Genomic DNA, 13,848 nt, shown 5'->3' with positions numbered 1-13,848 from the left:
AACTAGAACTTCCTCCACCCGGATTTCTGTGCCTTCCCCTATTTGAGGTGTTGGACCAGTGTGAATGGGACACGAGGGTGAGAATCAAGGCATGCACCGTCTCCTAAGACACAGAAAGACAGCTGCATTGGAAAGCAACAGTGCAGGACAATGTTCTGGTTAATCTGTCTACACACCCCACAAAAGTTTCCACATAAATGTTTTAATTATATTGAGGGCAGAAATCCTTTAATTCACCAATAGAGCCTGTCTACTGACAACTTGTCATGAGGATCCATCACACACCCAGGAAAAAACTGAAGTTCAACCAAATGAGACAACTCCTTCGTCTTACGAACACCATGAACTAGAAAAGCCAGAGGCTGAGGGGCTCTCACACACACACATTTGGAATTTATAAAAGGAATAGGAACCACTCACACTGACTTGAAAATATGTCCTTAATTTTTTTTGTAATGAGCCCTCGGTTTTCTCTTTTGCTTTTGCCTTTTATGACAGTGGTTCTCCAGGATTAGGGAAAGGGGAGGACTCAGGGTTCAGTGTGCTGTGTAATGGCACAGAACATCAGGACACGTCTCAGGGTAAAATGCAACCAGGACTGTGGCAGACAGCTCCATTTTGCCTGTCTCCAACTAACCATGGACACTCGATATTAAGTCAGCCGTTGCATGTATTTTTCCTTCATCCGAGGGAAAGGAAAGGAAGGTTTTTTCCTTATATGATCACAGAAGAGGGGCACATGTGCAGAAAAGGGGCCAGGTCTGCATTGACCTTGCTGTGCCCCACGATGTGACCACACACCGGCAAAACTGATTTTATTAGGCAAACATTCCAGCTCCTTGCGTCTCAAATTTTTCAGCTGCAAAATTAGGATAATATTAAACTATGTTAAATTTATCTTATTATAGGTCAAAACTATTGATAACAGTGATTTCATATGGTCCAACCTAGTAATTCCTACCTTAAAACATTCACAGGTTTTCTTATAGGATCAAATAAAATTGGGATTTATATGAAGGTGCATCAAAAAAAAAAACCTGTAACTATGAAAAGAGCATTAACTTTATGAGCTGGAACAATAATCAGCATTCCCAACTCCACATGTGCATTGCTTTATAAAAATGAAATCATGGAGGTCGATATCAGAATTGCTCCTTATGATGCAAATTCCTGGGTGCAACCCAGACATACTGAGTCAGGAGCAGAAGGACCTGCCCAGCGAGGAATGTGCACTCTGACACATGCTCTGGTGGTAACTCAAGTTGGAGAAAATACTTTTCTCAGAAAATAAATGGGCCTCTTTGGATTTGGGTGGCTTTCTGCTGAAATGCAGACTTTGCCCAAGCCCACTTAATATGTCCCCTTCTTCACCATAAAAGAGATTACAAAGTACCTAGTTCATAGTACATCCTTTTTTCTTAATAGCCAGAAAAGACTTCATATGAAAGTCAGTAAAATTAGCTCAGTCACTAATTCTTAAAAATTGATGAGACTTGATGAAGGTGTCATCTTTTGCCACAGGGTGGTTTCGTCATCTTACTCCTAATCCAAGCCTTTTAAAAAGTTCTGGGTGTTGAACTTCCTGGAGGACCCCTCCCCACCCCACCCCCAAGACCTCCCTGGCAGCAGGGGCTGGCTGCTGCATGGCCCGTGGGAACTTACCCCTCAGGATGTAGTTCTGATAGTTCTGGTCGGCCTCAGCTCCCACCTTGATCAAACAGGTCAGACCTTCAGCCACCACAAATTCATGCACCAAATCCTTGTCATCCTGGCAGGAGAGGAGAGAAAAAAATTAACTGATGAACAAAATAGATTCAGAGACATAGAACCAGAGAACAGACTGATAAATTTCAGAGGGAAGGTGAAGGTGGGGGTTGGGGGTGAGATTAACTGGGGAACGTATATGCATACTAGAGGCCTGGTGCACAAAATTTGTGCATGGGTAGGGTCCCAAGGCCTGGCTGGCGATCAAGGCCGATCTGTGGGGTGACTGGCGGGGGCGATCAGCGGAGTTGGGGCGGGGGGGGGGGGGGGGAGCCACTGGCACCTGCCTTGGCCAGCCTCGGGCCTGCAGGCTGGGGGCAGCTCTTGCATTGAGCATCTGCCCCCTGGTGGTCAGTGTGCACCATAGCGACCGGTCATTCCACCTTTCGGTTGATTTGCATATTAACCTTTTATTATATAGGATATGCATAGCACATGGACACAGACAATAGTGTGGTGAAGGCTTGGTAGGGGCAAGTGTGGGGAGGAGGGGGTCAATGGGGAAAAAAAAAACAACAACAAAAACCAAGGGGACATCTGTAATACTTTCAACAATAAAGATAAATTTTTTTAAAAAGACACATGAAGAGAAAAAAAACAACTTCAAATCCTGTCCCGGTCCATCCTCCATGCAGACTGTGCTGTTAAAACTATGCACAAGCCTTTGAAGCCAGACCGACCCCTGAGATTGTTCTGCTCTATTCAAATGAAGCATCTCAACTGTTGCCAGAGGAATTTTACAACCAGTCTTCGCATTGTTGTTTGCCAAAGACCAAGGATTGCCTTCTGGGCAATCTAATAAAGATAAAGCAAGCGAATCCCTGACTGTCAGGAATATTTATAGTGTTCTGCTTCTCATTCTTCAAAAACCAGCAGGCTCTGCACCCTCACAGGTCCCTAGGCATGAGCCACATGAAGCTTGCTGTGTTTAACAGCGGGAACGTCCAACAGCAGCACAGACCATCAAGTGAAGGATTCAAAACCCCCTGTGTGTTCCAAAGGACAGTCCTTAAGGCCTTGTAAATGGTATCAGAACCTAAGGAAGCAGACTCTCCATCTCCTGAGCTGTGGGCTTGCCAGACCAGCAGGAGGCAGAGCACAGTTCCCCGTATGTATCTGGAACAGCGTGCCACCCCTCCCAAGAGCCACTGTGGGTGGCCTGCAGACCTGCTCACAGAAGGCAGGCCAGGGAAGGAACCTCAGGGTCATCGACTCAGTAGTTCACAAAGAGAGGTATCCAGACCCATGGGGAGCAAAAGGGTCACCTGGGAACTTGTGAAAAATGCAAACGCCCAGCTCCACCCCTGACTTACTTGATAGGAAAGTTTGCGGTGGAGCCCACGGACCTATGCCTACCATGCCCTCCACGTGATTGGGAGGTGCCCTCCAGGTGACTGGGAGGTGCTCAGATGGGCCTCAGCCCACTTAGGATCATCTGGGAGCTTTGAAAAGGAAGCGGAAGCAGGACCCTTCCCCGGAGGACTTAACCAGAATTTCTGGGAGTGAGGCCCAGCTTTGCTCTTGAATGCCCCAGGAAATCCTAAAGGCCGGCCAGTTCAAGAACCACTGATCTAATCCTACCGTCTCTTTACAGATAAAGACTCAAGAGTGACAAACAGTGGCCACAGCACCGATGTCCCTCGCCCTCCCCCAGGGCACTCTTTCCTGTAGTAGCCACCTCTATGGAAGTGTAGGAGAGGGATCTTCCTTCTTCTGCTGTGGGAGATCCTCTCAGTCGGACAGTGCCTTGTCTCAAACACAACCAGGATAAGGCTGGAACATTCTTCCTCAATTATAACAACAGAGCAAAACTAAAAAAAACCTCAGTGATGTAAATAGTAGAAAGCTTAATGGAATAATGAAAGGTTACTCTTCTAGGAATGGTCAGCAACCCTGGTTGATCTCCAAAAAAAGAAAAAATAATGTAGACGAACTGGCACAATCCTCCAGTCTCTCTGTTAAATCAGTCCCTCATTTGGATTTTACGGCATTTTCCAATTATATGGATGGAGGACGTGAGCTCAATGTGGGCAGGCCAGGCACGGGCTCCCTTTGAACCAAGAAAGCACTCTCAGTGTTCAGAGGGCACCGGGGGAGGGGGAGCAAGGCTTGTGCCCCGAAGGTAATGAGAGACAGCTGTGTTAGTTCAGACTTTAAGATAATCATGGCTTTGGAAAGCAAGAGAAAATGGGACAATATCATGAGTTTTTGGAAAATTACTTTACACTCCTATGTATAAAGGAAATAAAAAATAATTCTCTCTCCATCCCATATCCTTTTCCACCAGCATATGTGAAAAGTGAACATTTAGATGAGCTCATGTCTAGTCAGAAAGTTTTTCCAAGCATGTAACAATGTTTATTACTTTAACTAAAACTAGATTCACACATGACTTCATGGTGAAAAAGTGAGAACAAGCTCTCAAGAAACCACTCAAGCTAATCACTAATATTAATATCGAGTTGACTGTCTGGGAAAGGTACCTAGAAAAAACACTGGACAGAGGAGATGGTGTTTATAAAAATAATTCAGAGCCCAAAGTAAACTGTATGCACATATGTAGATAAGGCACTTTAGGAACTAAAAATGTATGGATAGTAAATGTGGAGCGTATCTTCCAAATCGGCAATGTACTAGATCTTAAACACATATCCTAAAATATATAGGTGCTAATAAGTGGTTCTTGAAACAACAAGAATGAAATCAAAATGTTAACACTAACAAATAAGTGATTATCACTGCACTTCAGAATTTTCTATAAGAGCCATGCATTAACCTGTGATCATTTTTTAATGCCTATTAATCAAGGAATATGCAACGCAATCCAAATGGGCAATGGCTCAAGTTTTTGTTGTTGTTGTTGTTGTTTACCCCCTAATTCCAAATATAACCTCCACATCTAGAAAACACAAGGGATGATGGAGAGGCAGGCTCATGGGTGTGAGAAGTGATCAAGGTCCCAGACAGCTTGCAACCTGTGTAACCCATTCAATCCCCAGTGCATCCTTGCTCTGTGGTTTACAGCTGTTTTGTGTGCACGTGGGTGGTCTTCCAGACAGGTTATAAACTTCTGATGGCAAACACCTTCTCCCTTGCCTACGAGGTGTGGACAAAGGCTGCTCAAAAATATTAGTTTAATGAATAAACAGTAGAAACAGCGTCCCTGAGAATCCCAAGCCAACACTACAGAACAGGCGTGGTGAGGGGATGTGCTATAAGACCCCAAACATATTTGTTTTATTTCTTTAACTTTTCACCATAGAAAACTTTAAACATATACAAAATAAGAGAGAATAATTTAGTGAACCCCTGGTGCCAATCAAGTCATACCAATCCTGTTTCTTTTGTCACACCCCCAGTCTGCTGTCATATTAATTTGAAGCAAATCCCAGACATCACATCATTTAATCCATAAGTATTCCAATATGTATCTCCAAAGTAGGAACTCTTTAAAATTATGTACTCATAATAAAAAAAATTAATACTTTCTTATGTTATCAAATGTCCAGTCAGTGACCAGATTTCTGTCTCATAAATACTGTTTTCTTACAATTTGTGTCAGGATCCAAATAAGATCCACATGTGGCAATTAGTTGATATAAATTTTAAATGTATTTTAATTCGTCTCTCTTTTTTCCCCCTGGAAATTTATGTGTTGAAGAAAGTAGGTCATTTGCCCACAGTCTGGGTTTTGTTGATTACACGCCTGTGGTGTAGTGTAACTAGCACTTCTGTCCTGGATCATTTATTCACTGGTTATTGCACATAGAGCATGATCAGCTCCAGGGTTGACTGTGTTGGCTTGACCACATCATTGATGGCAGTGTTTCCATGAGGACGCACATAGCATCTGGTTGTTTCTCATCGCTGTCACATCAGCAGCTCCGGCTGCTCAGACCTATCTATCCATTCATTCATTAGAGGTTGTAAAATCAGGGTATTCTAATTCTATCACTCCTTATTACTTCTTAGCTAGAATATTTTTATGCACAAAACTTCACTTCAACTACTGTTTGATTATCCTAAAATTCGCATAGAAAGAGGTAAATATGAGATTCTACAACTTTACCCATTTTCAAAATTATGAGCTGGACGCTAGCATTTTCCAATGGTGAGCAATCCATTGGATTTATTTTTTTTCTAGTATCATGATGAACTTATCAATGCAAACACTTGATGTGTTTTAACTCATTGAAATTATCATCCTTATTGGTGCTTACATTGTCCCATCTTTGGTCAACCAGTGGGAGACTCTTTTGGCAATAATCCTAGTAGTATTTGACAGCTTCCTTGCTGTCCATATAAGAGGTCCCAAGTTTATTTTACCCATTTCCTTCTCCAGACTTAGAATCAGCTCTTTCTCCAAAGAGCTCTGCTTCCTTTCAGTATTTTAAGACCACAGTCTTGCTGCTTTGGGTGCTTTTGGCTAATGGGTTGATCGTTGCTTCTGGTCCTTTTCCATAAACAGAGCAGAAATATGCTTATTTGCTTGTTTGATTGTTAAAATAATATACAACATGGGTTCAGTCTGATATTTCCAATTCAGGAATACAGAGCTTTGAACTTAACCTCTTCTACTTTTCTATCTTTTTTCTACCTCACACCAAGAATCCCAATCCCTAAGAATTCTAAGAATGACAAAATTGGGATAACTATATACCCACACAGTCTCAGAATAGCAATACCAACACTACCACCACCACCATGATTACTGTAAACATGAAAACAGTTCATTTGTGTGTGTGTGTGATTCAAGATGCACAAATTACAGTATTTTAAAGTCACTTAGAATAGCTCTTCTCTGTGTGGTTCTGCCATCAACTGGATACTCAACAAGGTGAACATAGGTTTTGAAAGAAGTCAAAGCTGAACAACAGAAACACAGGCAAACAGAGGGACTGCATGAGTCAGGGTGAGGAGGGGCATGGGTATGGCCTCTGGGGACACAGTGAAAGTCCAGCTCCCGCAGTCAGGGATCTGGATTTGAGAGAGGACGTCATGGAGGGTGAAGAAGTTTCGCTTTGTTCATCTAAGGAACAGGGATACCAGTTGGATTTGTGGGAGGTGGAGCTTTGGGACAATTAGTCAGTGAAGCACTGACTAAATTAGAGACAGGGAGGACAGAAGACAGACATCTGTTAGACTATTCTGGTTGCCCAGCCCATTCATCGATTGCTTAAGTGGCACCAGACACTATGTGAGGCCTCAGAGACACAGCGATGGAACCCAGCGAGCTTCCAGATGACTGGACTCTCACAAGTGCCCGGAGTATCTTAATTCCATACTGTAAGCACAGATGACATCAGGGGTATTCGGAGGGACCCTGACTGTGGTGAGGGGTCGTTTACTTTGGGGAAAGCTCTCTGACAGAAGGAGATACCAGGAAGGAAACTGAGAGACGTAGAGAGTGGGTTGGGTGGGGGGGGAATGCATTTGGGGATAAAAGCAGTAGGTCCAGGGCAAAGGTGCAGAAGAGAGAAGGCACAGATGGCTCCCAGAATGCAATCACAGGCAGAACTTAGGATGCAGCCAAGAACAGCAAGGTGTGAACAGAAGATAGGTCCAGAAGGACCTCGATGTTATACTGAGAAATCCAGAAGTAATCCAGAAGGCTATGAGGAACCAGCAAGAGAATGACACCCTCAAACTCTCTGGTGGGATGCGGGAGAAGATATGGAGCTGGGGAGGTCTAAAAGCAGGCAGTGTCTGTAGACAGCTGTTTTAATTTTTCTGAGATGTGCACCCTGAGGGCAATGACAAGACGGGTTTACACCAAGGCAGACAGTAATCAATAAAAGGTATACCCTGGTCTGCATCTCATTCCATAGCAATGCAAAAACAGAACCTAAGACCACTTTCTTCCTCTCTTACCTGAAATATCTGCTTCAGGGAGAAAAGGGCCCTTCTTAAATCTCTCCCACTGGAGTTGTACAGTTTTTCTGAAAGAAAGAAACAACATATAAAATTAACTTAATTGATTCAACAGATGGTAAAAACAGAGAGAGGATATGAACAATTACAGAATTTCCACTGGAAAGGTGAGTAAACCGAATCCATTTCATTTAGGATACAGGCCTCACCTCCAATAGACCAAAAACAGTCTGGACTGTTATGGAGGGAGGACAGGAAGTATTGGGGAGCCTTGGTGTGTTATAGAGAATGATGCCCAGATTTGCACCCTCGGCCAATACCCTCCCTCTCTCCAGCTCTCTATGCCCAGCTATTTATAGACAATTACACTTGATGGTGAACTATATCTAAAAAATAACAGCTAAAACTGAATTCACCCTCCACCCGCCTCCTTCCTTGACTCACAACCCCTGTCCCACAATGCTCTCTGGCTCCAGTATAAATCATTCTGCAACTGGGCTGAGAAAGCTTTTCGGTGCCGCCTTTCCTCTGGGGGCTGATGGTCGCCTCGAGAGACTCAAGGAAAGGTGGTGGCCCTCAGGATTGACTGGCTCCTTCGATGACAGGAGCCCAGCTGCAGCTGTGCCTGTACCTGAGCTCTCACTCATGTTCAAGGATGGGCCCTGGCTCTGAGCAAGGCAGGTGGAGGAGCCCCGGCTCTATATTTGCTGGTTCAAGACTCCTTCCAACTTCTACAACCACACTATTCAATGGATCACATTTAGCATTTACTGGTTAGGCCAGGCCTTGTGAATAAGGAGGTGAACTTGACCCAGGACTCGCCCTCCCAAGGTCACAATGCAACAGGATAAACAGGTGAGTACTCCAAAGTTACTGGCAGAGAGAGTACCTCTTAATAAGGTAAGGAGGTTTGCATTAGACTTTCTGCCATGTACCACCAGACAACAAGCAGAACTCTGCCTTCCATGGATTCACAACATCTCCTCCCTCTCTTAGTTACGAGCAATCTGTCATGGCTTCTGATTCTTAGGAATGAGAACGATGGTTATTTGTGTTCCGAGTGCTAAGGTTTTAGTACTTTACGCCATTGTCGAAACAATCCCTTTTATTAAAAAATAGGGGTTAAGCATATTAGAAAATAATTAGCGAGAATGACAATATTTTGTTGGGGATTTTTGCATCTATATTCATGAGCAATATGGATCTGCAGTTTTCTTACAATGGGGTTGACCTCTTCAGTTGGAAGTATTCACTCCTTTTCTACTTTCAGAAAGAGTTTGTGTAGCCTTGGTGTTATTTCTTACTTAAATGTTTGGCAGAATTCTCCAGTGAAGACACCTAGGGCTGAAATTTTTTTATTGTTGGGAAGTTTCCAACTATAAATTCAATTTTTTCTATTAAGATAGGGCTATTCTGATTATCTATTTCTTTTTGAATGAGCTTTGGTAATTTGTGTCTTTCAAGGAATTTCTCTATTTCACTTAAGTTATTAAATGTTATAGGCATAAATCTGTTCATAATATTCCCTATTATCCTTTTATTGACTATAACAATCTCCTCTCTTTTATCTATGATATTGGTAATCTGTTACTTCTCTCCTTTTCAGTTGGTTAATTTGGCTACAGATGTATCAATTGTATTGATCTTTTCAAAGAATCAGCTTTTTATTTCATTTTTTTCCCATTGTTTTTCTGACTTCTATTTCACTTCTATTTAATTGGTCTGCATTCACTGTGTTTTAACCTATAGGTTATTTTCTTCCTTCTGCCAGCTTTTGGTTTAATTTGCCTTTTATTTTCCAGTTTCTTAAGATGGAAACTTAAATAATTGATTTAGACCTTTCTTCTGTTCTAATGTAAGTATAAAATGCTATAAATTTCTGAGCACTGCTTTTCCACAAATTTTGATATATTGTGTTTTCATTTTCATTTGATTCAAAATTAAATGAAGTTTGCATGTTTCATTCAATTCAAAAGGGAATAACTTAATCCTATGATTTTTTTTTTGAACTATGATATAGTTAAGTACTATGTTGCTTAACTTCCAAATATTTGGGGATTTTCCAGAGTTCTTTCTGTTACTGATTTTTTTAGTTTAATTGCTCTATGCTGAGAACTTTACATAGCAATTACTTAAATTTATTAAGGTTGATTTTATGGCCCAGAATTTTTTTTATCTTGGTAAATGTCTAATGTACACATGAAAAAAATGTGTATTCTGCTGTTATTGGGTGGACTGTTCCATAAATACCCACTAGGTCACATTGAATGACAGTGTTCCTAAGGTCTTCTATTCTTACTGAATTTCTGTTTACCTGTCGAAATCAACTATTATCATGGATTGTCTATTTCTTCTTTCAGCTTTATGTGTTTTGCTTTAGGTCCTTTGAAGTTCTGTTGGTAGGTGCATTCACAGTTCAGGTTGCTATGGCTTTCAGGTGAACTGCTTTTACCATTATGTAATGCCTCTCTTCTTCAATATTCCTCGTTTAAAGCCCACTTTCTAAAATTTTCTAACGTTAATATGGTCACTTAGTGTGTGGTTAGTGTTTTAAGGGTGTATTTTTTCCATCCTTTTATATTTAACCTGTCTATGTAGAGTCTCTAGTACATATGTTTGAGACTTGTTTCTATCCAATCTGACAATCTCTATCTTAATTGGTCTGCATTCACTGTGTTTTAACCTCTAGGACAGTGGTCGGAAAACTCATTAGTCAACAGAGCCAAATACCAACAGTACAATGATTGAAATTTCTTTGGAGAGCCAAATTTTTTAAACTTAAACTTCTTCTAGTGCCACTTCTTCAAAATAGACTTGCCTGGGCCGTGATATTTTGTGGAAGAGCCACACTCAAGGGGCCAAAGAGCCAAATGTGGCTCACGAGCCACAGTTTGCCGACCACGGCTCTAGGCCATCACCAATGATTCCTTATGTGGCCCTGAACAGAGACGCCCAGGGAGGCCTGACCTGCAGGGTGCCTCTTCCCCTTTGATGAGAAACATCCTTGTACAAACACCAATGATATCTTTGAGTGGAACCATAAAAAACCTCTCCCCTTTCTTTTTTGCCATGACTTTTAATTAAAACAAACTAGAATTTCTACTCAGGGAGTAAGTACTTTGCATTCCAATTGTCTTTAATTTTTTAAAAATACTTATAATTATCTCTTTTACTTCAATAATTGTTGATTCCAAACAATGCTGAATAATAAAATAGTATGATTCACAAATAATAATTATTTCTTTTATGTGAGAAAATTAACACTACAGACTTCAGAGAGAGATTCACAGATTTTCATACAGGTTTTTGTTCTTTTAAGACATTACGGACGGATCACGAGAATCTAGCTTCATATTACACAGTGTTTTACAAAGTATCATACTTTAAAAAGATATTAGCTTGTAAGAACATGTAATAAGTAACTTCAAAATGAAATGGGTATTTAATTTTAAAGCCTTTAACATTTATGTAAAACTTTTTTTGTACTCATTCAATAGAAACTTATCTGGCCACTTGGGTAAAGCTAGCAATAAAACTACTGGTCTGCAATATGTTAATATTAAAGCTCAAAAGATCAGCTAAACTATATAAGAACATTATGTATTCTGCTTAAATGACCTTTAAAACACTTTGTTTTTTGGGGTGGGCAGAGGCGGGGGAATAAAAAAACAAAAAACACTTTGTTTTTCTATTTATTTTTTTTTTAATCCTCCTCCAAGGATATTTTTTCCCTGGATTTTCAGACAGAGTGGGAGGGATGGAGGGAGAGAGGGAAAGAGAGGGAGGGAAGGAGGGAGGGAGGGAGAAGGGGGAAGAGGGAGAGGGAGAGGGAGAAGGGGAGGGGGGGGAGAGAGAGAGAGAGAGAGAGAGAGAGAGAGAGAGAGACAGAGACAGAGAGAGAGACAGAGAGAGAGACAGAGAGAGAGACAGAGAGAGAGACAGAGAGAGACAGAGACATTGATTGCCTCCCGCCCAAGCCCCAACTGGGACCAGGGATTGAACCCGCAACTGAGGCTCGTGCCCTTGACTGAAAATCAAACTCAAGACCCTTTGATCCACAGGCTGATGCTCTCCACTGAGAAAAACCAGCCAGGACAAAAACACTTCGTTTTTTAATTCCATAGCTACAAAGCACTAGATGAGGTCTAGACCAGAAATCCTTCCATCTGGCATCTAAGTTGTAGCTTTTTAAAAATCTTTCATAAAAAAAATGATAGTGAAGTTTTATTTTTATGGACAAAGATACTCTCTCCCAAAGTACTGCAAACCTTTCCTTTTCCTATGCAACCAACACTAACAAATGTCATATGAGAACAATACTGGCGCTATCACCACTGTGATTGACATTTAAATGACCAAATACTCATTCAAAGAGATATTGCCCCAAACTACTGATTTTTGGGAAAGATAATTGATATTATCTCTCTTCAAAGAACCAATATCATGGTGTAAAATGAAACTACAGTGTTTAATTAAAACAAATTTTTCACCTATTTTAAAAGCACAGTGATACCAAAAAGCCACTATACCCTACCTGGCTTGTTCTGTTGATTCCTATTTTTAATTTTAAATTATAGTTGACATGCAATATTGTATTCGTTTCAGGTGTACAACATAGTGATCAGGCATTTATATACCTTAGAAAGTAATTACCATGCTAAGTCTAATAGCCATCGGTCACTGTACACAGTCATTACAATATTATTGACTATATTCCCTATGCTATACATTACATCCTCATGACTAATTTTATAACTGACAATTTGTACTTCTTAATCTCCTTCACCTTTTTGCCCTTCCCCCAACTCTGTGCCATCTGACAACCATCAGTTTGTTCTCTGTATCTGTGAGTTTGTTTCTGTTTAGTTTTGTTCGTTTGTTTTGTTTTGTTAGAGTCACCATATAAGTGAAATCATTGTATCTGTCTATCTCTACCTGACTTATTTCACTTAGGTTCATCCATGTGGTTATAAATGACAAGATTTCCTTCTCTTTTTTGGCTGAGAAATATTCCACATCTTCTTTATCCATTCATCTACCAATTGCTAGGTTGCTTCCCTCTCTTGGCTGTTGTAAATGATGCTGAATAAACACGGAGTACATGTATCTTTTCAAATTAGTGTTTTCATTTTCTTCAGATAAATGCCCGGAAGTGGGATTGCTGAGTCATATGGTGGTTTTCCTTTTAATTTTTTGAGGACTCTCCATACCATTTTCCATAGTGGCTGTACCAGTCTGCAATCCTCGCCAGCATTTATTCTTTGTAGTCTTTCTCATAATAGACATTCTGGCACAATGAGATCTCATTGTGGTTTTGATTGTATTTCCCTGATGCTTAGTGATGTTGAGCATCTTTTCATGTGTCTGTAGGCCATCTGTATGTCTTGTTCTGTTGATTTTAACATGCATTTTAAGAGACACCACTGTTTAGCAAAAGGTTAGGAAGGACTAGGGATGGAGAACGTTGGTAAATGACATATAATTTGTCATTTTATGAGAGACACAATTCCTGCTGGTAGAAAAGGAGCCAGCAGATGTTTCACCACTGCAGATATTGCAGTCAAACCAAAGACTGCTGATAGCCCTTTGATGTGGCTCAAGAGCAGCCTCCATAGGCCAAAGGAGCAGCATTCCTTTCCACAGCCTAGTCCTGGCTTCCTTGCTGCTGGGTTTTGTAACCTGCAGCTTTTACTGCTGAGTTCAAAGAACTGACTATTCCATTTGTGTTGCATCCTGGAACACGCTACAGAAAGTCAGACTCTCCATGGCTGTGCGGCCCTCCCTTTCAACTTAGACTAGAGTGTGAAGGGCACACCTAGGAACAAACTACAAATTGGTAGTACAAAATAGTCTTGGAATTATAAAGTACAACATAAGGAATAAAGTCAATAACATTGTGATCTATATATATAAAAAGCTAATGTGCTAAGTGTCTGTCAAACTGGTAGCTCTGACATGCACTGACCACCAGGGGGCAGACGCTCAATGCAGGAGCTGTGGAGCTGCAGTGACTTGGCAGCAGAGGTTCTCGGGTGACACACCCCGAAACCAGAGAGGAGGGAGCCCAATTCCTTATAGGGCCGTATGATTCCACCTTCGGCCATGGGTTATGTTGTTGCTGGGCCACTGTTGGCTCCAAATCTGGTTTACTGCACACTTGCATTTGCCTTCCACACCCTATACGACAGCAACTTAGCAGAGTGCCCTAAGTGT

At 41.2% G+C, this 13,848-nt stretch overlaps 1 protein-coding gene across 5 annotated transcripts in view; it reads right to left on the bottom strand.

Moving 5' to 3' along the window:
• FHOD3 (formin homology 2 domain containing 3) overlaps positions 1 to 13,848 on the bottom strand; it is a 381,469-nt gene that overhangs the window by 213,722 nt on the left and 153,899 nt on the right. For all 5 annotated transcript variants that reach the window (XM_079783592.1, XM_079783590.1, XM_079783588.1 and 2 more), the window contains exons 4-5: positions 7,636 to 7,703; positions 1,663 to 1,768 (exon numbers count right to left, since the gene is read on the bottom strand). In XM_079783592.1, coding sequence (XP_079639718.1) covers positions 1,663 to 1,768; positions 7,636 to 7,703 — 174 coding nt within the window. The remainder of the gene's footprint in view (positions 1 to 1,662; positions 1,769 to 7,635; positions 7,704 to 13,848) is intronic.

This window comes from Cnephaeus nilssonii, assembly GCF_951640355.1.
Source record: "Cnephaeus nilssonii genome assembly, chromosome: 11".
Lineage (NCBI taxonomy): Eukaryota > Metazoa > Chordata > Mammalia > Chiroptera > Vespertilionidae > Cnephaeus > Cnephaeus nilssonii.
Note: the sequence above shows the minus strand (reverse complement) of the source record. Positions and strands in the feature narration are given on the sequence as shown.